At 38.4% G+C, this 24,438-nt stretch overlaps 3 protein-coding genes across 3 annotated transcripts; 2 read left to right on the top strand and 1 right to left on the bottom strand.

Annotated features, from left to right (window-relative positions):
• Positions 1-522: 522 nt before the first annotated feature.
• On the bottom strand, positions 523-8,494 carry LOC103506299. Its single transcript, XM_008470683.3, has 4 exons — positions 8,131-8,494; positions 6,693-7,060; positions 1,951-2,125; positions 523-1,258 (listed from the first exon to the last, which is right to left on the bottom strand). The coding sequence occupies exons 1-4, from the start codon at positions 8,270-8,272 to the stop codon at positions 1,095-1,097; spliced, it is 849 nt and encodes a 282-aa protein (XP_008468905.1). The 5' UTR covers positions 8,273-8,494; the 3' UTR covers positions 523-1,094.
• On the top strand, positions 3,360-16,404 carry LOC103506300 (troponin C-like). Its single transcript, XM_008470684.2, has 7 exons — positions 3,360-3,518; positions 3,774-3,813; positions 4,087-4,230; positions 4,708-4,833; positions 5,593-5,724; positions 6,211-6,231; positions 16,238-16,404. Exons 1-7 carry the CDS (start codon positions 3,516-3,518, stop codon positions 16,240-16,242), a joined length of 471 nt encoding a protein of 156 aa, XP_008468906.1. The 5' UTR covers positions 3,360-3,515; the 3' UTR covers positions 16,243-16,404.
• Positions 10,864-15,626, top strand: LOC108252022 (troponin C-like). Its single transcript, XM_017442808.2, has 5 exons — positions 10,864-11,039; positions 11,190-11,229; positions 11,528-11,671; positions 12,183-12,308; positions 15,511-15,626. The coding sequence occupies exons 1-5, from the start codon at positions 11,037-11,039 to the stop codon at positions 15,624-15,626; spliced, it is 429 nt and encodes a 142-aa protein (XP_017298297.1). The 5' UTR covers positions 10,864-11,036.
• Positions 16,405-24,438: the final 8,034 nt, after the last annotated feature.

Here is a 24,438-nt window from a genome sequence, read left to right as displayed (position 1 = left end):
GTTGCGCTTACTTGGGTGATGTTTCAAACTCATAGAGCAGGAAAAATGAGAACCAACGGATTTTTTCTTTTTCTTCTACGACTTCTAGATCCCGAGATAAAGCGATTTAAAAAATACCGGTAAATCGTGAACTTTGACGTCGGTTATCAATTTGTTTTTGTTATTTTTTTTTTTTTTTTTTTTTTTTTTTAATCAACCAGTTCTTCTTCTTTGCCCTTTCCCGTCTTCAGACGGGTTCGGCGTTTTTCGTCAGCCTTTCAATCAGCACTTTGGGCTGACATTTGGTTTTGGCTATTTTTACGGGTGGATGCCCTTCGCACTCAACCTTAGGTATTTCTTTAGCAAGGGAAATTTCAGGCTGCTCTCCTCCCCTAGCCAGACTAAGCTGATCTACTCCCCGATCGTGCCCCAGCCAGACATTTTGAAATCAACAAATGAGATTGCTTAATCCAAAAGTTAAACGGCGTTTAAACTCACTTTGTGGTCTCGGTCATTAATCTTAAGGTTCCAGAGAGGATTTCGTTTTTTTTCTTTCAATGTATCATGTAAATAAAAACAGTTAAAGGGAAACTGAACCATTCTAACTTGATTCGAAATTCAGTTTGAAAAAAAAGGACATAGTTTTTGAACATACTTTTTATTTTTAATTTAATAAAAAAAATAAAATAATTCAAACAAATTTCATGTGTGTTGTTATTTTTTATCATTAGATACTTTTTAGCTAAAGTAAAGCGGTAGGTTGTGGGTTCGATCCCCGCCCGGGAGACACTTCATCCTAAACAGATAGGGTTCGCTCTCGGAACGGCTGGCTTTCTCCTATCCTGTCCTCTTTCCGATTTCGGGACGATAAGATCTCCCTTGTTATAGTTCCCTCTATCAAACCTAAAAATAGGGGCCCCTAAAAAAACAGACTTAGCTATACCTAAACATAAAAGATAATATCCTACTATTTATAATATAGGACACTGTGATCAGAACACCAAAGGTGCCACATTTGGGACACATCCCCTATCTCAGCAGACCTTGACCAAGACACCAAATGACGGACACGACCCTTCGCTTCATGAAGCTCCTTCATTCGGGGCGCTTTCCTCTCAACATCGTTTGAGGACAGTACACCCACATTTGGGACACTTCTGATGCGGTTTAGCGGTCATTTCAGAGGCGACGAATTTCCAGAAGTAGGCGACGGCACATTCGACATCTTCGGAATATTTGGCACCCAGGGTCTCCTTTAGATATTCATTGATGGCGTAACCTGTATGGGCAAAGTGATTGACCGAAATAAGTTCGAAGTTTCAACTCGATGCTTATGTAATGATCTAAAAAAATATCCTGTTTCTTCCACAATATTTCTGAAATTTGATAAAATTGAGCAACCCATAAATTTCCTCATTTGATTTAGGTTGATGGTCTCTGGCGAAGATTACTGGGCCCGTCCTGAACCGCAGTCAACCATCGCATCGTGAGGATCTGTGCTTTCCTTTGAAGCCTGATAAATCCTTTGTAACCTCCAGCTAGCCAGGCTGGTTAGGGTTTGGCTGCGCTGATCTCTATATTTATAGTCCCACAGCGAGACACTGGTTATCCCTATTATTATTATTATTATTATCCCTGTGTAAGGTCCCCCAGCCAGATTCCCATTAGGATAAGTAAAGAAGAAAGATGACTAAGACTTCCCAAATGTGATAAAGTGTCTGTCAGGAATACACAGGTCCTTGTGAATCTTAACCTGGAGAGCCAGTGTAGTCTTCATATCGGGAACACTACCACTGCTTTTCATCTACATACCTACATTTATAATATGACTTACCAAATGTGATAAAGTGTTTGTCAGGAATACACAGGTCCTTATGAATCTTAACCTGGAGAGCCAGTGTACTCTTCATATCAAGAACACTACCACTGCTTTCCATCTACATACCTACCTACATTTATAATATGACTTACCGAACGTAATAAAGTGTCTGTCAGGAATACACAGGTCCTTGTGAATCTTCACCTGGAGAGCCAGTGTACTCTTCATATCGGGAACACTACCACTGCTTTCCATCATGTACAGGATGGACTTCATGACGGCATCCACGTGCTTGTGAAAGTCTGGGTTCTCATCCAGACCACACATCTGGGAAAATGAAGGAGAAATTTGGAAAATAAATAGAAAAAATCTAATTATATGTACAAATTAGAGACATAATTTTTATATGAAAATAAGAGAGAGAGAGAGAGAGAGAACTCCGTGTGTTAGTGAGAGTGATACCTGTACTCGATTGCAAATGTTTATCGAGATATAAATAATTATCCCGCCTTATCTAATTGATTCTCTCTCTCTCTCATTTATCTATCTCTCTCTTCCTCTATGCTCTCTCTCTCATTTTTGCATCTTCCCCTTTCGTCTCTCTCTCTCTCTCTTCTTTACTCCCCCTCTTGATTTCTCTCTCTCTCTTTCTTCAACTCTCTTCCTCTCTCTCTCTCTCTCCTTCCCTGTCCCTCATTTTATGTTATACATAGACATAGGTAGATAGGTATTATATGTAGGTATGTATGTATATATGCAGGTATGCTGTACATACCTAGATTACTTCTACATAAAATTGACATTCCTGCTGTCATTCTATGATTCCGATCGATATGTTTGGGAAGCACACAGTACGAGTGTTTTTTTAGGAATCCATTTTTATTTAAAACCACTCTCTCAGACAAGCCTCAACTATCGATAGTTATCGATAGTGCTATCGATAGTTCTCCTCCTCTACCGTACACTGCCTCGACAGTATAGATTCATCTCTTCACCTCGTCAATCGACGGCGTTGACTATGTGTGGACACAGCTTCAGACCTCTGGCTTTGTAAGAGATGCATGGACGATCTCTATGCATCTCTTACAACGTTATTCGAAAATATGCCCACTATTTAACCCTTTCATAGCGCCATGCCCAGTACTTTTAGTATAGGATGGTTTAATTTTCTCTTTTCCATTTTAGCTTGACTTGAGCCCGCCTGGTTTTCTTGGAGTAGGTATAGTGGGCCTGGCTTGTAAGCACTGGATGCGATTCTCGCCTGGGGCAAGCTTTATCCTAAACAAATATATAAGGTTCGTTCTCGGAACGGCTGGCTTTCTCTTATTCTGTCCTCCTTCTCTCTACGATTTCAGGACGGTAAGACCTTAGCTACCTGCTCGATTCTACATGCTCCATGCTCTCCTCTCCACTCTGTTTCTAGCTTAAGAAAGTTAGGTCCGGAGTTAACTTTTCAGATCCAAACGGGTTAATTTCGAAAATTTCGTCACCTGTCCCTCCCGCTCCGCCATTTTGAGTCGCATAGTGACCGTTACATATTTTCATGTAACGGTTTTCCATCAGGTCAAACGGTTTCCCCACCATTTTGTTTTTCGTTTGCGAAAATCGCCACACAGTCTTTTACAATTTTCGTTTGTTTGAATTTTTTTTTTCAAAGTCTCAACTAGGTTTTTTTGTTGGTGAAATAGAGAGGATTACCTACAAGAATTGAGGAAAAATGGTAAGTTGGTTAAAATCCTAATAAAGTGTTATTATATAATAATAATAAGTTGTATAATAAAAAAATAAATCTTTTTTACGATTTTTTTCCCGCTCTTTTTTCCGCTAGGGGGCTCCAATTTTCATTTTCAAGTGTTCTGCTAGGTAAATGCTGACTAAATTAACCTAATTTATTCATTTATTTACACGCTAAGCAGCAAAGCCATGTGTGGCAATTAACCTAATTAAAAATATACTTACCTTTATTTTATTTCAGGCTACCGAAAAACCACAGCTTAGTAAAGATCAGATGGCCAGTAAGTATTATGAAATATAGGTAGGTCTTATCGTCTCGAAATTCTAGAAAGGACAGGATAGAAGAAAGAGCCTCTCCGGGAACGAACCTTAGCTGTTTAGGATAAAATGCAACACGGACGGGAATTGAACCTGCGGCCTACCGCTCATAAGGTGGGCGTGCTACTTCCAAGTCAACTAGGCTGGCAGTAATAAAGCTTAGTTGACAAAAAAGCTTTAGATGTTTCCGTTCCACTCATAAGTCCTTAATTCTTATTGGTCGTTTCTCCCCCCAGTGTTAACCAGAGCTTTCGAAGCTTTCGACCAGGAGAAGAAGGGCTCCATCCCAACAGACATGGTGGGCACCATCATGGAAATGTTGGGACATCCTCAGAGTCAGGAGGCACTGAATGAGATCATCAAAGAGGTGGATGAAGATGGTGAGTCTGTTATATTTGTTGTTGTTGCGGCTTCAGCTGTAGCCGAATGGTGATAACAGAATAAAGAAGAGTTCCAGTCGATGTCGATTGACTTCGATCTATTGTTGTGTAAACTCACCTTTACAGTGGAATAGTAAAATCTCTCTCTTAAGGTGAGTCCAAACATAGTCAACCGGCCATCGATGGACGAAGGTAATCTATGTTGTCGAGGCAGTGTGGACGTGTCAGTCTACGTTGATCGAAGACCGGTTGACTGTGTGTGGATACACCTTTATAGGTATACCTACCTACATACCTACTAGCACAAAATTGGTATGGGTGACGACAGTTGGTCTGTGTAAACCGATTGTGGACTTTGAATATCGAGGTTGGTAGTTCGAGTCCACGTCATGGCAAAAAATTTAGCGAGGTGTAAACCGAATTCAGTCTTGGATGTGTTTTGTCAGAACCAAATTTCTTCCTCTTCACACCCCTCAGGGTCTGGAGAGCTAGAGTTCAACGAGTTTTGTACCCTGGCAGCCAAATTCCTGGAGGAAGAGGAAGAAAATCCAGAGGCAATGAGGGCAGAACTGCGCGAAGCCTTCATGTTGTACGATAGAGAAGGTGAGTCAAGAGGTTAATGGCTATGCCAATTGATTGGGTAGAACTACACGAACTATTGACGTTCGTGCGTCTCCCAGCACGCTTGTTACTCTTGAAAGTGATTTCCCTATGGTTTATCGTCATTGTAAAACTGCTCAAAAGTGTTCGTGAGGGAATTTTTCTTTCAGTTCGGGGGTTTACACTCAAGTTACCAGCCTACTCAGATTAACCTCACTCAGTCAGAGTGGATCCTGGAAAAGCCAGCAAACGATTGCCCAGCTGGTCAGTGACCTTCAGTGGTCACCCATCCGGATTCCAATCACAAGCAACGTTGCTTAACTTCAGTGATACCGCTGGAACTGATTAATTCAACATGCTATGCTGTTCCCGCATGGCTGACATTTGCTAGATATGACGATTTTTTTTTTCTTTTTTCGTAAGAGTTTTCGTAACTTATAACGACCGTTTTTTGAATTGAGTTCTACCTGTCCTACGTTTACTGAATTACTCACTTTTATTTTACCTACAGGTAACGGCTACATCACTACAGACGTCCTGAGGGAGATCATCTCAGAGCGCAACGTTGCTTAACTTCAGTGATACCGCTGGAACTGATTAATTCAACATGCTATGCTGTTCCCGCATGGCTGACATTTGCTAGATATAACGATTTCTTTTTCTTTTTTCGTAAGAGTGTTCGTAACTTATACCGGCCGTTTTGTGAATTGAGTTCTACCTGCCCTACGTTTACTGAATTACTCACTTTTATTTTACCCTCAGGTAACGGCTACATCACTACAGACGTCCTGAGGGAGATCATCTCAGAGTTAGATCCCAACTTGGACTATGAGGAGCTGAATGAAATGATTGAGGAAATTGATTCCGATGGTTCTGGTACCATTGATTTTGACGGTGAGTCTATGGTTAAACCCACTCCGAGGCTTAGGTGTAGGGGCAAAGAGCCCTAAAGGATGGGCTAAGCTTCTCCGTATCTAAGAATGGTTAATACCCAATTTATTTTTAATTTATAAGTTTCCATTTTATTGGTTTTTCAGAACAACTCTCTCATCAAATAAATTGTTAAGCTTGGAAGGTAGCGCGCCTTGTAAGCACTTGATTGATTCCCAACTTTATCCTGAACTTCAATGAATTTTAGCCGAGGTGAACTTTCTCCTTAACAGATAAGGTTTGTTCTTGGAACAGCTACCTTTCTCCTATCCTGTTTTCCTTCTGACAGTACTTACACATCACAGGTCAAATCTCCTAGTTAGCTTGAAAGATAGCCTGCCTTGTACGCACTAGGACACGGGTTCGATTCCCGTTCTCTCTCTCTAAAAAGGAGATCACCCCACTGTTCCTCACATACACATTAACTTTCTATCTTGGTTTTGATTTCAGAGTTCATGAGTATTATGATTGGTAAGTATACTCTGTATGTACAGATGTGTGACACTATCCCTTGCTGGATACAGGATAAGCATAAGATTAAAGTTGCCTCCCAGTTTTCGCCGTAAAAAGGTCCCTAAGTTGCCAAATTGATAGTTTGAACGTAGGTAGGTACCTACCCATTATAGAGCTAACGTAGGGAAAAACGAAATAGGACCGTTTTGTATGAACGCCTGGTATTTATATTGAGTATAAGGTTCGTTCTCGGAACGATTGGCTTTCTCCTATCCTGTCCTTTTATCTTCGATTTTCGGTCAATGAGGCCTTCGTTGTTACAGTTCCCTCTTTTAACTACCTATCAAACCTCTTTTAATTATTATTGTTTAAAAAGCTCTTAAAAATAATAATATAGAATCCCTTCCAGGGATAGGTAAGCCTGAGGTAAAGGGACTTTTTAGTCCTGTGAAAATACCAAAGTAGTCTTGTAAATTTACATCGTCGCACGCAAACTTCGGGAACATCCTCTGTACGGTCTTGTCCATTAGGAACAGCTTCTTGAAGATGTTCACTCCATGTCGGTGTGCCTCTGGCTTTATAGCCACACCCAGACATTTCAGCAGGCCCACCATCTTGGGGGTCAGGCCCGTCACGGGATCAGGCTTGTTGGAAGTCTCGTCTACACAGCAGGAAAATGGTCGCATTGAGTCGAACCCGTATCCGTGGAATAGAAAGCCAGGTTTGGGGAAAAACGGACGAAACGGTCGTAGAGAGTCGAAGCCCGGTCCGTGGAAGCAGGAGGAGGCAGGTTTGGGAAGGAGGTTGAGACGGGATGGTTTGGGATTGGATGGAATTGGAGATAGAGCTGGAATGAAGGTTCGAAGTTTGAAAAAGTGTTGGAAAGATCATCTCTTGTCATCTTGAGGCCAGTCACTTGTGTACTCTTCATATCGGGAACACTACCACTGCTTTCCATCATGTACAGGATGGACTTCATGACGGCATCCACGTGCTTGTGAAAGTCCGGGTTCTCATCCAGACCACACATCTGGGAAAATGAAGGAGAAATTTGGAAAATAAATAGAAAAAATGTAATTATATGTGCAAATTAGACATATAATTTTTATATGAAAATAAGAGAGAGAGAGAGAGAGAGAGAGAGAGAGAGAGAGAGAGAGAAAAAATGGAATAAAAACAATGGGAAAATATGTGTACTTATTTACATAGGTAAAATATGATAAAAACCTTAGCATCAGTGACCTGAGCTAGCCTCGTTAGGTTGGAATTACCGCCTCGGGAGAACTTGATCCTAAACAGATAGCGCTACGTCCCAGATTCCCGCTCGGGGCGAACTTTAGGCGGGGCGAATAAATAAGCACTATTATTATTATTATTTGGCCTGAACGAGATAAGGTTCGTTCTCGGAACGATTGGCTTTCTCCTATCCTGTCCTTTTATCTTCGATTTTCGGTCAATGAGGCCTTCGTTGTTACAGTCCCCTCTTTTAACTACCTATCAAACCTCTTTTGACGGTACTGGTGTTTGTAATGAGATAAATACGGTGTTGATTTGGGTGAAGGATAGAGTGGCCAGTTGAAGTTGAACTTTACGGGGTACTGAGGATAGTGCAGAAGTCACGTCAGTGGGAGATTGCTACCAAAGGAACTGGCACAAACGAGCAGTGACCAGTGTTATTATAGGGTTAGGTTAAACACAAAAAAGAGCTTTCACAATTAGAGCAGTGATTAGTGTTATTATAGGGTTAGGTTAAATACAAAAAGGAGCTTTCTTTTCCACTGTCGTGGCTTCTACACAATTACCAGCTTTAGTTGTAATTAAAGATATTTCTGTCGTTACCTATCTAGCTAACTTTATCTACCATTAAAGTTCTAAAACTAAGTAGGTACACAGATTCCAATGGAATTTCACACTTACCTCCACCACCGCTTTGGCATTCAATTCCTCCTCCTGCAGGCATAACCAAACATTTTTCCCCATTACCCCAACCTTTGTTGGTCAAAAGTCGGGCCACATTGCTCAAATTTTGCCTGCTCAAAAGCCTCCGAAAAGGCAACATGCTGAATTTCTTTTGTCACTCGCGAACAAAATTAAAAGAGGGGACAATTACTCTAATTGTCAGTTTCACCTCTGTAAATAACTATCAATAGTAATAAAAAATAAAATTAAAAGACGTGGATTAAAATTTGAGGCTCTCTCGAATTTAATACGGGACTGGTGTTTGTAATGAGATAAATACGGTGTTGATTTGGGTGAAGGATAGAGTGGCCAGTTGAAGTTGAACTTTACGGGGTACCTATTAAGGATGAGCATCATTTTGAAATCGGGAACCAGCGGCGATCACACGTTGAATGCATCAATAGATCAGTTGCGCTTACTTGGGTGATGTTTCAAACTCATAGAGCAGGAAAAATGAGAACCAACGGATTTTTTCTTTTTCTTCTACGACTTCTAGATCCCGAGATAAAGCGATTTAAAAAATACCGGTAAATCGTGAACTTTGACGTCACGGCATACGCTCCCGTACACGATGGCGTCACATCAAATGTCCCGAGCAAAGCTCCTTTGCAGGCAACACATTAAAATATGTTTGTGCGCATACGTTTCTAGCATAGCTCGCTATACTGTGGTAATAGAAAGTAAAACTCTTAGCAGCTATGAAATCAAGAAAATTGTGTGTAGGTAAAGGTAGGTGCCTACCAGGTCTTTTAAAAAGATTACACCTTCCTTACATGCTGAAAAAAAAAAAAAAAAAAAAAAAAAAAAATGCTGTTGAAAAATTACCTACATACGAGTAAGTTAGGTACATTTAATTTCCCCTAAGGAGGGCGTGGTATAGTCGTTTGCTGTCGATCGATCATTTCACCAAGTTTTTGCTGACAGCTCCGTGTGTTAGTGAGAGTGATACCTGTACTCGATTGCAAATGTTTATCGAGATATAAATAATTATCGCGCCTTATCTAATTGATTCCCTCTCTCTCATTTATCTATCTCTCTCTCTCTTCCTTTATGCTCTCTCTCTCATTTCTCACTTTTTCTTCTCCTCTCTCCCTTCCTCTATCAATCTCTCTTTCTCTCATTTCTCTGTCTATCTACTCTCTCTCTCTTTCACTCTCTCTTCTTTAAAGTTCTTTACTCTCCCTCTTGATTTCTCTCTCTCTTTCTCTTTCTTCAACTCTCTTTCTACTTCTCTCTTGCTCTCTCTCTCCTTCCCCTTCCTCACTCGTATTGTGTCCCTCATTTTATGTTATACATAGACATAGGTAGATAGGTATTATATGTATGTATGCTGTACATAGGTATGTATGTACAATTGTACATACCTAGATCACTTCTACATAAAATTGACATTCCTGCTGTCATTCTATGATTCCGATCGATATGTTTGGGAAGCACAAGGTAGAAGAGTTTTTCTGACGAACGAACACTGACGAATGCAATGCCTTATCAATTAGGGAATAGGGACTTATCCACCCTGTTACAGCATAACATAAATTTACCATATATGCAACTTTTTTGTTCCCCCCTGGCCCCCTCTCTCTTTTTTCAGAGGTTTGATAGAGGGAACTGTAACTGCTGAGGTCTTATCGTCCCGAAATCGAAGAGAGAAGGAAGACAGGATAGGAGAAAGCCAGCCGTTCCGAGAACGAACATTATCCCATCAGGATAAAATCCGCCCCGGGCGGGAATCGAACCAGCGACCTAGCGCTTACATGGCAGACGCACTACCAACAAAGCTAACTAGGCTGGCCTTTTTACAGTCTAATCTGCGTCCAGTCTGAGATGGGGCAGGGAAAAACCGTCAGCACTCTATTGCTCATCACTTCGGATGGAAAGCATGAAACCATTTTACTCACACTACTCACAGGTACTCTGTCAAATTTCATTATCGAAATATCGACCTCTATGCATCGATTGCAACGTTATTCGAAAATATGCCCACGATTTAACCCTTTCATCTCGCAGTATAGGATGCTTTTATGCAAGAACGTGGGAATGTATTAATGGATACTGGATAACTATCATGCTTTCTTTGAAGAGTCTAAAGGTAGAAACACTACCATCACGTCACGTGAGCTCATTGGGATTCCGAAATATGTGCCCAGTTCAAAATTTTCCCATAATATTGTAGGTAATTTCATTGAGGACAGTTACGTCACGTGACGTGATAGTACAGTTTTTCTACGTCAATATTCCAAAGATCCAAAACATCAGTCATCCGAGCTCGCTCTCTAAGCTAGACCTTCTAATTGGCCTAGTTAGCTTTACGGTAGAACGGGTTCGATTCCCGCCCGGGGCGAACTTTATCCTAGACAGATAAGGTTCGTTCTCGGAACGGTTGGCTTTCTCCTGTTCCCTCCTCCTTCTATCTTCGACGGTGCAACCTCAGTTTGTTGTTGTAGTTCCCCCTATCAAACCTCTTCAACTTCAACCAAGGAAAATGAAAAGTTTGATCATTATTACTATTTTTTTTTAGAACAAAACCAATCTAAAAATTTAGAACAAATCAATTTTTAGAACAAATCAATCAATATCAGTTTTAGACTATCAATTTTAATTTGATATCCAAACAAGAAACGGGTTAATTTCGAAATTCTGTCACCTGTCCCTCCCGCTCCGCCATTTTGAGTTGCATAGTGACCATTACATATTTTTATGTAACGGTTTTCCATCAGGTCAAACGGTTTCCCCACCATTTTTTTTTTTCGTTGGCGAAAATCGCCACACAGTCTTTAACAATTTTCGTTTGTTTGATTTTTTTTCAAAGTCTAAACTAGGTTTTTTGTTGGTGAAATAGAGAGGATTACAAAAATTGAGGAAAAATGGTAAGTCGTAGGAAAAATGATAAGTAAAAATAAACCTTTTTTAGGATTTTTTTTCCGCTCTAGGGGGTTCCGATTTTCATTTTCAAGTGCTCTAGCTAAATACCTAAATTAACCTAACTAAAAAAAATACTGACCTCTGTTTTATTTCAGGCTACCGAAAAACCACAGCTTAGTAAAGATCAAATGGCCAGTAAGTATCATGAAATATAGGTACTTATTTATGCCCATAAAAAATAGGTTTGATAGGGGGAACTGCAACCGCAGTCTCAATATAGAAAGTAGAAACTAACTGCCCTCAAGTCACGTGAGCTCATGTGACATCATGGGGAGTCATGTCACGTCAAAAAAATGTGGTTTCTCCCAAAGTTCTCCCAAGATATAATAGGTGATTTCGTTCACGCTAGCTACACTCACGGTACCTCACGCCCACGGCGCGAGTTTCCCTTCCACTCATGAGTCCTAAATTTTTTATTGGTTTCTCCCCCCAGTGTTAACCAGAGCTTTCGAAGCTTTCGACCAAGAGAAGAAGGGCTCCATCCCAACAGACATGGTGGGAACCATCATGGAAATGTTGGGACATCCTCAGAGTCAGGAGGCGCTGAACGAGATCATCAAAGAGGTGGATGAAGATGGTGAGTAATGCTTTATTTAGATTTTAGACTGTCAATGGCTTAGAACAAGTTGTTTCATTATGATGACTGTGTATTTTAGGTAGGTATACTAAAAGGGTAAGTAAAAGACTTCTGACTAACTCCAGGGGGATTTTTTTCAAAGGTTTGATAGAACTATAACAACGGAGGTTTTACTGTCCCAAATTCGAAAAGAGAAGGAAGACAGGATATTATGAGCAAATACTATTGTTTCGGGACGAATCAGGGCGCAGTCGCCTAGCCGTAAAGTAGTGTCTATAATTCACCCTGTACTTTTTTTTTCATTCCACCATAATCCTTTGATCTTACCTCCGTCTCGTCGACTGTAGTGTGGGCACACCGTAAATAATTCTATCTTAACATAAAGAATTCTATCTTGAAATTGACTCAACCTTTCAAATAAACTAGAACTACAAGCAAATCTTTCTCTTCACAAATTCTTGAATTTGGTTTATCGTTTATCCTGATCCTTCTCCCTCTTCACTCCCCTCAGGTTCTGGAGAGCTTGAGTTCAACGAGTTCTGTACCCTGGCAGCCAAATTCCTGGAGGAAGAGGAAGAGAATCCAGAGGCCATGAGGGCAGAACTGCGCGAAGCCTTCATGTTGTACGATAGAGAAGGTGAGTGAAGGGGTTAATGGCTATGCCATTGCCTAAATATTGACTCTTAAGGGTTTATCGTCACTGTACGGTTAAGGTTTTTATTTAGTGACAGTACTAGGTAATTAATCCAATCCCGGGAATTATTTTCGATTTCGGGATCCCGGAAGTGGATTCCCTAGACTGTACCCTTCCATTCGCCTCCTTAAATTAAAAAAAACCAGCTTGAGTCTGTAAAAATGGGACCAAGTTTGCAGGAAGAAATAAAACAGGGCCAAACTGTAGGGGCCTAGTTTGACTGTTTTTTCCTCCATGGGGCCGAGTTGACCATTTCCCGAGCAAGGCCGGCACGCAATCGCAATGGTCAGCCATCCGGATTCTAATCAGGAGCAATGTTGCTGAATTTCAGTGATGGATTAGGAACACAGCGCAGCGTTGGCGTTTACCAGATGGGTATGACGATTTTTTTTTCTTTTTTCGTAAGAGTTTTCGTAACTTGTACCGGCCGTTTTGTGAATTGAGTTCTACCTGTCCTACGTTTACTGAATTACTCAATTTTATTTTACCCTCTGTCTCTTCTCTGTATTAATCCCAAAGCTTGTCACAGATTTAGTATCACAGGATTACAAGTGGGTAACCACCTGGTCAATTTATATTTTGTAAACTAATTGAAAACCTACCTTGGTGGCGTAATGGCCAAAACGCTCGTCTGGTAATTAGGAGGGCGTGGGTTCAATCCCAGGAGAGGTATGAAATTTCATCCTCTACGTTTTGCTTCAGAATTTGACCACATTAATAGTAGTAGCTCACTGCTGAGGTAAAGGGCACCTTCAGTCATATTCAAACAATATAAATAATATATTACAAATAATTTATTACTCAGTATAAATAATATATTATTACTAAATAATATATTACTCACAAGCCCAATATCCAATGGCGTCAGAAATGACTATTTTTGGCGTCAGCAAATTCCGATCAAGTCTGCCTCAAGATATCATCTCCAAAGAATAACGGTCACTATGTCACGAGAGGAAATTTTGCTAGAAATTAAAATCAAAAATCACACGAATTAATTTCAGGTTTAAAATTAAATACCTGCTTGTCTTCTATTTAATTAATCTGGTAGGTTGGGAATTTTGTAAATCTGTAAAAAAATATCGGATCGCCTGGTAGGTATGTGTCTTCAGAAAAAAATGTCTGTGGAACCAGGTTTAAAATTAAATACCTGCTTGTCTTCTATTTAATTAATCTGGTAGGTTGGGAATTTTGTAAATCTGTAAAAAATATCGGATCGACTGGTAGGTATGTGTCTTCAGCAAAAAATGCCTGTGGAACAGCTGTGGTATCTGTTTGGGCATCTTGTGCGAAATTAATTCCAATAATTAATTCCTAATAACTGTACCTCGTAAATACCTAATTTATAACTGTCAGATGTCTGGTAGTGTAAGCAATAGGTCTGTACCTACCTGGGTGGAGTAAGTTCAGAACATAGGTTCATATCATAAGTAGTATGATAGATAATAACAAAAAATAGGTACCTATCTTGAATTCTGAGAAAACACTTTTTATCAAAACTTTTTTTTTGTGGAGATTCTGTGTGATAGAGGATACACTACTCACAGGTACTCTGTCAAATTTCATTATCGAAATATCGACCTCTATGCATCGATTGCAACGTTATTCGAAAATATGCCCACTATTTAACCCTTTCATCTCGCAGTATAGGATGCTTTTATGAGGACGAACCCGCAGCCTAAGCGCTAGGCTGCGGGTTTGGTTCCCGCCCGGGGCGAACTTTATCCTAGACAGATAAGGTTCGTTCTCGGAACGGTTGGCTTTCTCCTGTTCCATCCTCCTTCTGTCTCTTCTCTGTATTAATCCCAAAGCTTGTCACAGATTTAGTATCACAGGATTACAAGTGGGTAACCACCTGGTCAATTTATATCTTGTAAACTAATCGAAAAACATACGTTGGTGGCGTAATGGTCAAGAAGCTCTTCTGGTAATTAGGAGGGCGTGGGTTCAATCCCAGGAGAGGTATGAAATTTCATCCTGTACATTTTGCTTCAGAATTTGACCACATTAATAATAGTAGCTCACTGCTGAGGTAAAGGGCAGCTCAGTCATTTTCAAACAGTATAAATAACCAATATTATTCCTCACAAGCCCAATATCCATTGGTAATTAGGAGGGCGTGGGTTCAATCCCAGGAGAGGTATGAAATTTCATCCTGTACATTTTGCTTCAGAATTTGACCACATTAATAGTAGTAGCTCACTGCTGAGGTAAAGGGCAGCTCAGTCATATTCAAACAGTATAAATAACCAATATTATTCCTCACAAGCCCAATATCCAATGGCGTCAGAAATGACTATTTTTGGCGTCAGCAAATTCCGGTCAAGTCTGCCTTAAGATATCATCTCCAAAGAATAACGGTCACTATGTCACGGGAGGAAATTTTGCTAGAAATTAAAATTAAAAATCACACGAATTTATTTTGAGGTTTTAAATTAAATACCTGCTTGTCTTCTATTTAATTAATCTGGTAGGTTGGGAATTTTGTAAATCTGTAAAAAATATCGGATCGCCTGGTAGGTATGTGTCTTCAGCAAAAAATGCCTGTGGAACAGCTGTAGTATCAGTTTGGGCATCTTGTGCGAAATTAATTCCAATAATTAATTCCTAATAACTGTACCTCGTAAATACCTAATTTATAACTGTCAGATGTCTGGTAGTGTAAGCAATAGGTCTGTACCTACCTGGGTGGAGTAAGTTCAGAACATAGGTTCATATCATAAGTAGTATGATAGATAATAACAAAAAATACCTATCTTGAATTCTGAGAAAACACTTTTTTATCAAAACTTTTTTTTTGTGGAGATTCTGTGTGAGAGAGCCAACGGCTATACAAGGTAAATTACACCTGTTTTTGGTGGATCACTGAAGTTAAAAAGCATCGTGCTCAGTTGGTATCTAGACAGGAGACCTTTGACCATGCTTTAAATACTTACTGTTATTTCAGGGTGCACAAAGTCCCTATCCTGTTTTCCTTCTGACAGTACTTACACATCACAGGTCAAATCTCCTAGTTAGCTTGAAAGATAGCCTGCCTTGTACGCACTAGGACACGGGTTCGATTCCCGTTCTCTCTCTCTAAAAAGGAGATCACCCCACTGTTCCTCACATACACATTAACTTTCTATCTTGGTTTTGATTTCAGAGTTCATGAGTATTATGATTGGTAAGTATACACTGTATGTACAGATGTGTGACACTATCCCTTGCTGGATACAGGATAAGCATAAGATTAAAGTTGCCTCCCAGTTTTCGCCGTAAAAAGGTCCCTAGTTGCCAAATTGATAGTTTGAACGTAGGTAGGTACCTATTATCAAGGAGCTATACCTCCATGCCTATTATAGAGCTAACGTAGGGAAAAACGAAATAGGCCGTTTTGTATGAACGCCTGGTATTTATATTGAGTTATGCAATGTGCTAAAGAAAAAGTACGTAGGTACCTATCTAAAATAGACCATGTTTGTTTGACGTTACTCAGGAAGTCAGGAAACAAACATGAGGGCAATGTTATTGGGATGTAAGATTGAATGAAAGTCGTTAATTAATGGGCTTTTAATTACCTAATTAATTAATGGGTCCAAATTACCCAATTTCAATGCCATCACAAGCAAACGAAATTTTTATAAGTTCTTTCATATTTTCTTTTGATCTTTAATGCCTCGTTTTGCGGGCACCCTTAGTCTGCAATTTCCTTAAACAAGTTGTTCAAAATTATTACATTCTGAACATTGTGATCATCCCATCAGATGTAAATTAATGTTTTAAATTGAAATCGAGGAGGATGCATTTGTTACGACTATTTATTCCAAAGATGGATAAGGTTCAACGATGCAGGCATATTAATCATTTTTCAATTACCATTATTTTTTCAGGTTAAATATTATAAGGAATCTTCAAAACCAGTCTCCCAACAACCAAACAGAACTCTGGTCCAAAAGTTCCCGTTACGATGTCTTTACCAAAGTCACCCAAATGTCTTTACCAATAAATAGCCCTCAGCAAAATAAAGACGTAACTCTTTTACACTCCATATTTTTAATTTCCCATTTTTATTATTTTCATTTTTGCTCATGAGTAAAAGAGTAAAAGTTCATATACTCGTAGGTAGTATGGACATATTTCAGTCGATATCCAGGTGCAGAAACCATAGAAAACCCAATGCCTTATGATTTATAATGGCTCTTTTTAACGGTTTTATTTTTGGTCCTTCGAGCCGGATAATCGTTAATTTTTTTCATAATAGATTTGATAGAGGCAACTCTATTTGTTAAGATCTTATCATTCCGAAAGCGAAGAGAGAAGGAAGATGGGATAGGAGAAAGCCAGCTGTTCTGAGAACGAACATTATCCCATCAGGATAAAATCCGCCCGGGTGGGAATCGAACCCGCGATCTAGCGCTTACAAGGGAGACGCGCTACTCTGGAGGGAAGCTAACTAGGCTGGCTGAGGCGAGGCTTATTTTTATTCATGAGTTTTCTTTCTATAAATAAAATTATTATTTTTTCAATTATTTAATAATGTAATAAATTATCATTTCAATGACTTGGTAAATTGATTCTGGACCACCCTGCTGGGATTCAGGAGATGAATGCCTATTTAATATTCTATGTGCGCAGAAGATGGGTTGTGCCAAGTAGTGGGAGTCAACAAGAGAGGATCAGCAAATTAAAATCTTCCCAGACTAGCTATCCCAAACCAGTTGGGAAAATGTACCTTCAGTATCTACTCGTAGTATCTAGGTACCCTTACGTCAAAAAATACCATAATTTTTATAGATTGACTTTGGAATTGAGGAAACTATAAAACTAAAAGGTTCGATTCCCGCGCGGGGCGGATTTTATCCTGAACAGTTTAGGTTCGCTCTCGGAACGGCTGACTTTTTCCTATCTTATCTTCCTTCTCTTCGATTTCTGGACGATAAGACCTTAGCAGTTACAATTCCCTCTATCAAACATCTTAAAAACTGGCTATTTTTGCACTGCAGTGTATGTTTTAAACGGTATAGAAAATCTAACCAAATATACCTAACACAGTTCAAAATTTGGAGAAAAGATCAAGGGAATAGCGGACAGAGCAAGGTCAGAAATTTCACAAGCACCAAAATCGTCGTTGTTGGGTCAATTCGAAAAACCAAGAGTCAGTCCCTGTCACTTTCACAGATTTCGTGATTTGTCAAAATTCAAAACAATTCGAAACCCTTCAGGCAGTTTATCTCCTAAATTCAAAGATATTAGTGACATACTAATATTAGTAGTCGATAGATACCTACATATTAATGGAGAAATTTGATTTTAATTTCCGAGTAGGAAGGTAGTAAAAGTTAACACAGATATGTAAATAGGTAGGTAAGTATAGGTAGTCTGAATATAAATACATATATATCTAGCTATTAAAATAGCTACATGTGTGATATCAGCTAATCAGATTTGACCCGTGATATGTCAGATTGCGCCAGAATTCAGGCCACCGAAATTGAAATCAAATTTCAAACACATTCTAATAATACCTACTCGAAATACTAATACATCACCTACTAATGTATACTATATAAAATCTATATGTACACAATTTAATGCACTATGTATTATCGCCTACACTGAGACAGCATGCCAAAATATTAGATCCAGTATTAATTGGGTACAATGTACTGGCATTCTGGTACAATGTACCTTGTATTCTGGTTCAAGATCACGGACGTTTGGCAAGTGGCCATCTAATCCACCTTCCTCATTGTTAAACCGGTATGTCACTTTCATACGCCACACAGAAGTGACAGAAGTCACTTTCTTACGGTAGCTGCTTGCTCGTAGATATGAACATTAGTTAGTAGCTACACGATTTATAGTGGCTTAATGAGACTGAATGATCTGAGTGTACTCAGCAACCAGAACATTGTGATACAGCCGTAAATATTCGAGTTAAATAAACTCGAATTGACTAATAAAGTCTTATAAAGAATTGATAGGGACATGAGGGACTCACAATCTCACAAAACAATAGTGGCATTAGGCGGAAAAGATTCCTGTAGTCAAACCGCAGTGGAGAGTCGTTTCGAATCGGCATCATGAATGTTACTAGCGAGTTTTCAAATTGATACTAACTAAATTTGTCGAAATTTTGGTATACCAGGATGCTTGAGAATCTAGAAGAATAAAAATGACTCAATTTATATGTATGTTGGGATCGAAAGTCCCGGATTCAATAACCAACTGTGAGTCAAATTTTTTGCAGCTCTTCAGCTGAATTCCGGGTGCCTCACCGAAGCTAATACAATAGTCCGTCCCTTATACCTTTTTATTACTATTGTAATAATAAAGGAAGGACGGACTAAAAACAATAGTGGCATTAGGCGGAAAAGATTCCTGTAGTCAAACCGCAGTGGAGAGTCGTTTCGAATCGGCATCATGAATGTTACTAGCCAGTTTTCAAATTGATACTATCTAAATTTGTCGAAATTTGGGTATACCAGGATGCTTGAAAATCTAGAAGTATACAAATGACTCAATTTATATGATGGAATCGAAAGTCCCGGATTCAATAACCAACTGAGTCAAATTTTTTGCAGCTCTTCAGCTGAATTCCGGGTGCACTCAGCCTTGTGACGACAGATTTGTTCTAAGTTTAACCCCATTCAACAACCAAATCGGGTTCAACAATCGAGAGTTCCACTAAAAGTGAAAATCGACACCAATACCTCAACAAACGGACCTACAACACTTTCAACAAGCGTACACATAGCATCGGAATTTGTAACATGGTTAAATCACATGTAACATTGTTTCTGTTTCTCACTTTATCAATATGCAGCGCATGCACATCTGCCGGAACCATGCTTGTATTGACAATATCATCAATAGACCAGCCACTCACTATCAGGTAGACCTGATCATGTGTCGTCAGGTCTACCTGATAGAGTCAGTTCTACCTGATTGTGTGTGTGCTCATTCGGTATCAGGTAGACCTGACAATAAGTTACAAAGTTATAAATAGAAGAGTGTTAAGCTGTTAAGCACAATACAGCTGAATACACAATATTCATAAAACTTGATAAAAATTTAACGAAGAAATTATTGAAAACAAAAGATTTGTCCTCAAAAGAAGAAAAAGAAAAATTCCGTTGGTCCTCATTTTTCCTGCTCTATGACTTTGAAACATCACCCAAGTAAGCGCAACTGATCTATTTTGTTGTTTTGTTAACCTAGACAGTAGGGGCCTGCATAAGCACATATTATGGGGTATTCGGGGAATAACAAGGGCTGCGTTTCTGAAAGTAATTGTACTACTTTGAACCTCATCTTTTGCATAACTTTGACGTCACAACTACTGTGATGGTTATGCAAAAAAATTAATGTTTTTTCTTCTATAATTTTACGTTTTACGTCATAACATAACACTCATAACTTTTGCGACCATACTACGTATAAACTACTAGAGGAAAATGCTAGGAAGAAGAAGAACTATTAAAGTGCGAAATTTTTTTATGGAACTTGGGCAAGAATTTGAATGATGTGTACTATGACATCATCCATTTTATTGATAGATAATCAAGTGTTATTTAATTGTAGGTACATATACTCAAAATACCTTATAATTACCTCCTGAGATACCTACTAACTATTTAAAAAATTAATAAAAACGAAATATTATTTGAGGAAATAGGAAACTTAAGAAATCTTCCTAACAATTAACAATCAATTAATATTTGAGTTTTGAGACTAAAGATTTGGTGAATAAAGAAAACCGGAAACTTTTTTTTCAAGTTCTTGCTTCTTTATGAGAATATTTGTAATGTAATTTATTTTGAAGGAAAAAAAAAACAATATCCAAATTGTTACAATGATTTCATCGATTCTTAATACCTTAGGTACCTAGATGTATCTAGATACTTAAACCTAGATAAACATTTCTGGTGTAACATTTTTGTATTTTTCAGTATGTTATGATATCATTTTTTCGTACAAACCAGGTAGCAATTTTATCAGAAACTTCGAAAACAACAAAATGGTAAAACAACACTGGTGATTTCATAAGATAGGAGTTTAAGATTTTCAAGTTGATAACAATATCTTGCCAAAAATAAGAATGTCCTATAAATGAGTCATCCTCAAATGTTTGATCTCAAAGATATTTGCTATTAGGTTATTGTAACTAATTTAAAAGCCTGCTCTGCCACCTAACCCTTGGAGGTCAATTTTTATTCTGTGTTGAATTTATAACAAAATTCCGGCGTAGCAAGTGTTTCAACTTTATTACTCGTGAATTTTGCTTCTAATAGATATATAAATGATCGATCTAACTGTCATTCTAATCAATAAGTTCTCGTTATAAATGATGGTTTACCTAGTTTCATGATCAACTTTTTCTAGTACCTAGTTCTTCAGGATACCTGGCACTCTCGCGGATTGAAATCGGACAAATATTTGAAGGTCTAGGTTGCATCTCGGTTTTATACTTGTTGATGTTTTGGATGCCTCGCGTTGCTATGGTTACGGTTTATCTTTTTTTCTAGTTCTTCTTTGGCTGTTTTTTGCTGGCTGCGAATTTTGGATGAGCTTTTTTATTAAATTTTATTTCTGTTGTGTTGTTTGTTTATTTATTTATTTACCTATTTAGTCAACGTGTGGTATTTGACTTGTTGGTAAAAGAGACATTTGATGGTTAGAAATTTGTTTTCTATTGTTCCTGCCCTAGATTTGCTTTCTTTTTCAATCTGACTTCTGATACAAGCCTTTTCAACTATTGAGATCTTGATTACCTATGTAGTTCCCTAGTTTTATGCCATCTCCTCTTTGTCGCGGAACTTACAACCAACCAGGCCCATGATTTTCCTCACGAGGAGCGAGGCTGAGTGCGCTCCCAAAAAGTGCACCTCCAAACGCAGGATCCAAAGTGCATCGCTTCTGCCCAAAATGGGCTGCTTTGTTTGGTAAGTAGAATAAGATTGGTTTTCCTTCTTTCCCTTCAAAGAGGAAGAACCCCGCCGAAACTAAATCGTAGATTACCTAAGTAACTAGATTTTTTTTTTTTTTGTAATTAGGAAAATCTAGATCCCTAAACGTATCAGAGCAAATTACTGTCTGAATTTATTACAAGCTCTAAGCTCTATAGTACGATGTATGAAAGATTAGACTCAAGTTATGAGATTTAGGATTAATGATCTTGAATCAAGATTTTACCGCATCTATTGCGTCGCGCATATTAGCCAACATTCCATTGGTTGGGTCAGTCAAATACAGTGTGTTCCAGAAGTTCTTGTACGCCCATTAGATAAGAGCTCTTGGCCCCGAAGTTCGCTAAGAAAAGAAAAAAATACACATCTAAACTTAATATTTTTGAGAATAACGGCATTAGAGAATAAAGTTTGAAACTTCGTGTCGCCCGGGACCCAAACTAGCGCCCTGTGATACACCAAAACTTCACCAAATGTAGTTGTTTTTGGTGATGGATTCTCTTATTTTACAAACAGTTTAAAGTATATTAATGTGGAATTCAGACTTCTTTTACACACTATACCAGTCATGAAAGGGGCTGTCCCCCCGTGAGGGTATTTGCATCTCTATCAAATGACCTTTCCAGGTCTCGAGTCTCCACGCCTTTCTACGAGACTTGAATTTTCCGCTTCATAAAAATCATTCGGACACAGGTGAATAAGACGTTAGAATGTCATGTGTTTAAAGGTATGTCCACACTATAGTCGACCGAAGTCGATCGACTGGAACGTCTGGAACCGATAAAAAGTACGTAAACTCAAAGGCTTCAGGCAGTGTGGTCAGTTTTTACTCTTTTCATGGAAATCCATCAAACAAATTTGTAATTTTAATATTTCTCGATTTTCGCATATGATAAATGTGGAGGGCTATGACTTTTTGAAAAGGCATTAAAGTTATGACGCAAAGATGGGGAGGTGCCAAGTTTAATGATCGGATATGAGTGTTATCAGTAGGATCTTCAAAGGTGAGTGACTGATTTTGACCGGATGAGACTGGGAAGTCCTTTTCAGCTATCTTCTGAGGTAAAAGGACTTCCCATGGTATTGGGATTTGTGGTAATTGAACTTGAAAATCATCTCGAGAATTTATTCTTTCATAACTGTATTTTGTGTGGCACATCGACCGAAGTCGATCGACTGGAACGTCTGGAACCGATAAAAAGTACGTAAACTCAAAGGCTTCAGGTGGGGGAAAAAGTTTTGGTGTAGACAATAGTGGACATGTTTCAGGCGATATTGATGGACAATGGTGTGGAGTTGTGGACGCTGCTTTACAATTAAAATTGATTTTACAGTCCAAAGAATTCGTAGTCTTTTTACGTTTTCATAGAGCTGTTGTATAAAGACTTCAAAAGTTCTCAGAGTAGGCACAATCTTAGGTATCCATCATCTATTGGAAATTTCGCTGTCATTGTGTCTGGTCGGTCACTTCTACAGCTGATTTTTGATAAAATGCTGAAACATAGGTACATTGAAATTTTTCCCAGCTTGCTGTGTGGTCAGTTTTTACTTTTTTATGAAAATTCATCAAAGTTGTAGTTTTGATATTTTTTTTGATTTTCGAATATAATAAATATGAGGGGTTGTGACTTTTTGAGAAGTCATTAAAGTTATGACGCAAAGATGGGGGCGGTAACCAACTTGATGATCGGATATGAGAGTTATTAGTACCTAGATTTTTTTTTTTTTTTTTTGTAATTAGGAAAATCCAGATGCCTAAACGTATCAGAGCAAATTACTGTCTGAATTTATTACAAGCTCTAAGCTCAATAGTACGATGTATGAAAGATTAGACTCAAGTTATGAGATTTAGGATTAATGATCTTGAATCAAGATTATTGATCAGTTCAAAGTTACAAGGAAAGCTGATTCGACCGAAGTCGATCGACTGGAACGTCTGGAACCGATAAAAAGTACGTAAACTCAAAGGCTTCAGGTGGGGGAAAAAGTTTTGGTGTGGACAATAGTGGACATGTTTCAGGCGATGTTGATGGACAATAGTGCGGAGTTGTGGACGCTGCTTTACAATTAAAATTGATTTTACAGTCTAAAGAATTCGTAGTCTTTTTACGTTTTCATAGAGCTGTTGTATAAATACTTCAAAAGTTCTCAGAGTAGGTACAATCTTAGGTATCCATCATCTATTGGAAATTTCGCTGTCATTGTGTGTGGTCGGTCACTTCTACAGCTGATTTTTGATAAAATGCTGAAACATGGGTACATTGAAATTTTTCCCGGCTTGCTGTGTGGTCAGTTTTTACTTTTTTATGAAAATTCATCAAAGTTGTAGTTTTGATATTTTTTTTTTTTATTATTTTCGAATATGATAAATATGAGGGGTTGTGACTTTTTGAGACGTCATTAAAGTTATGACGCAAAGATGGGGGCGGTAACCAACTTGATGATCGGATATGAGAGTTATCAGTAGGATCTTCAAAGGTGAGTGACTGATTTTGACCGGATGAGACTGGGAAGTCCTTTTCAGCCATCTTCTGAGGTAAAAAGACTTCCCATGGTATTGGGATTTGTGGTAATTGAACCTGAAAATCGTCTCGAGAATTTATTCTTTCATAACTGTATTTTGTGTGGCATAAAATGGATTCTTGGGATCGTTTTTCTTTATCAAAAGAACTTCAGAAATTTGTTTAAAATATCGAACAAATACCTAAACGAGTATCTATCTATCTAATGTGACTAAAGTCAATCAACAATCACAAAACATTGAACGGAATGTCCTTTCTTTATGCGAGTCAAATGTCCAATCTATGCTAAATTGGAGGACTTAATTGGACGAAATTAAATAGCTTCAAAAATATGATCAAGTATTTGGATTTGGAGAAAAATGAGAAATATTTTGATTTTCTGCTTGGATAAAAAATAATGTTTCAAGAAGTAGTAAAATTAAATAGCTTCAAAAATATGATCAAGTATTTGGATTTGGAGAAAAATGAGAAATATTTTGATTTTCTGCTTGGATAAAAAATAATATTTCAAGAAGTAGTAAGTCGTCATCATCATGTTTATCAATCCTAGGATTGGTTTGTAGTTCGCCACTCGTCTCTAGGTCTTAGGTTTATGGTGAA

Source organism: Diaphorina citri, unplaced genomic scaffold, assembly GCF_000475195.1.
Source record: "Diaphorina citri unplaced genomic scaffold, Diaci psyllid genome assembly version 1.1 scaffold226, whole genome shotgun sequence".
Taxonomy (NCBI): Eukaryota; Metazoa; Arthropoda; class Insecta; order Hemiptera; family Psyllidae; genus Diaphorina; species Diaphorina citri.
Note: the sequence above shows the minus strand (reverse complement) of the source record. Positions and strands in the feature narration are given on the sequence as shown.

Excerpts from the sequence above, each read along its gene's own strand:
- LOC103506300 (XM_008470684.2), top strand. Across the intron at positions 3,814-4,086 it reads TAGTAAAGATCAGATGGCCA|TGTTAACCAGAGCTTTCGAA; the intron begins GTAAGTATTATG and ends TTCTCCCCCCAG. Across the intron at positions 5,725-6,210 it reads TGGTACCATTGATTTTGACG|AGTTCATGAGTATTATGATT; the intron begins GTGAGTCTATGG and ends TTTTGATTTCAG.
- LOC103506299 (XM_008470683.3), bottom strand. The coding sequence starts at position 8,272 with ATGTTGCCTTTTCGGAGGCTTTTGAGCAGGCAAAATTTGAGCAATGTG. Across the intron at positions 2,126-6,692 it reads CGAAGTTTGCGTGCGACGAT|ATGTGTGGTCTGGATGAGAA; the intron begins GTAAATTTACAA and ends TCATTTTCCCAG. Across the intron at positions 1,259-1,950 it reads CAGACACTTTATTACGTTCG|GTTACGCCATCAATGAATAT; the intron begins GTAAGTCATATT and ends TTGCCCATACAG.
- LOC108252022 (XM_017442808.2), top strand. Across the intron at positions 11,672-12,182 it reads CAAAGAGGTGGATGAAGATG|GTTCTGGAGAGCTTGAGTTC; the intron begins GTGAGTAATGCT and ends CACTCCCCTCAG. Across the intron at positions 12,309-15,510 it reads CATGTTGTACGATAGAGAAG|AGTTCATGAGTATTATGATT; the intron begins GTGAGTGAAGGG and ends TTTTGATTTCAG.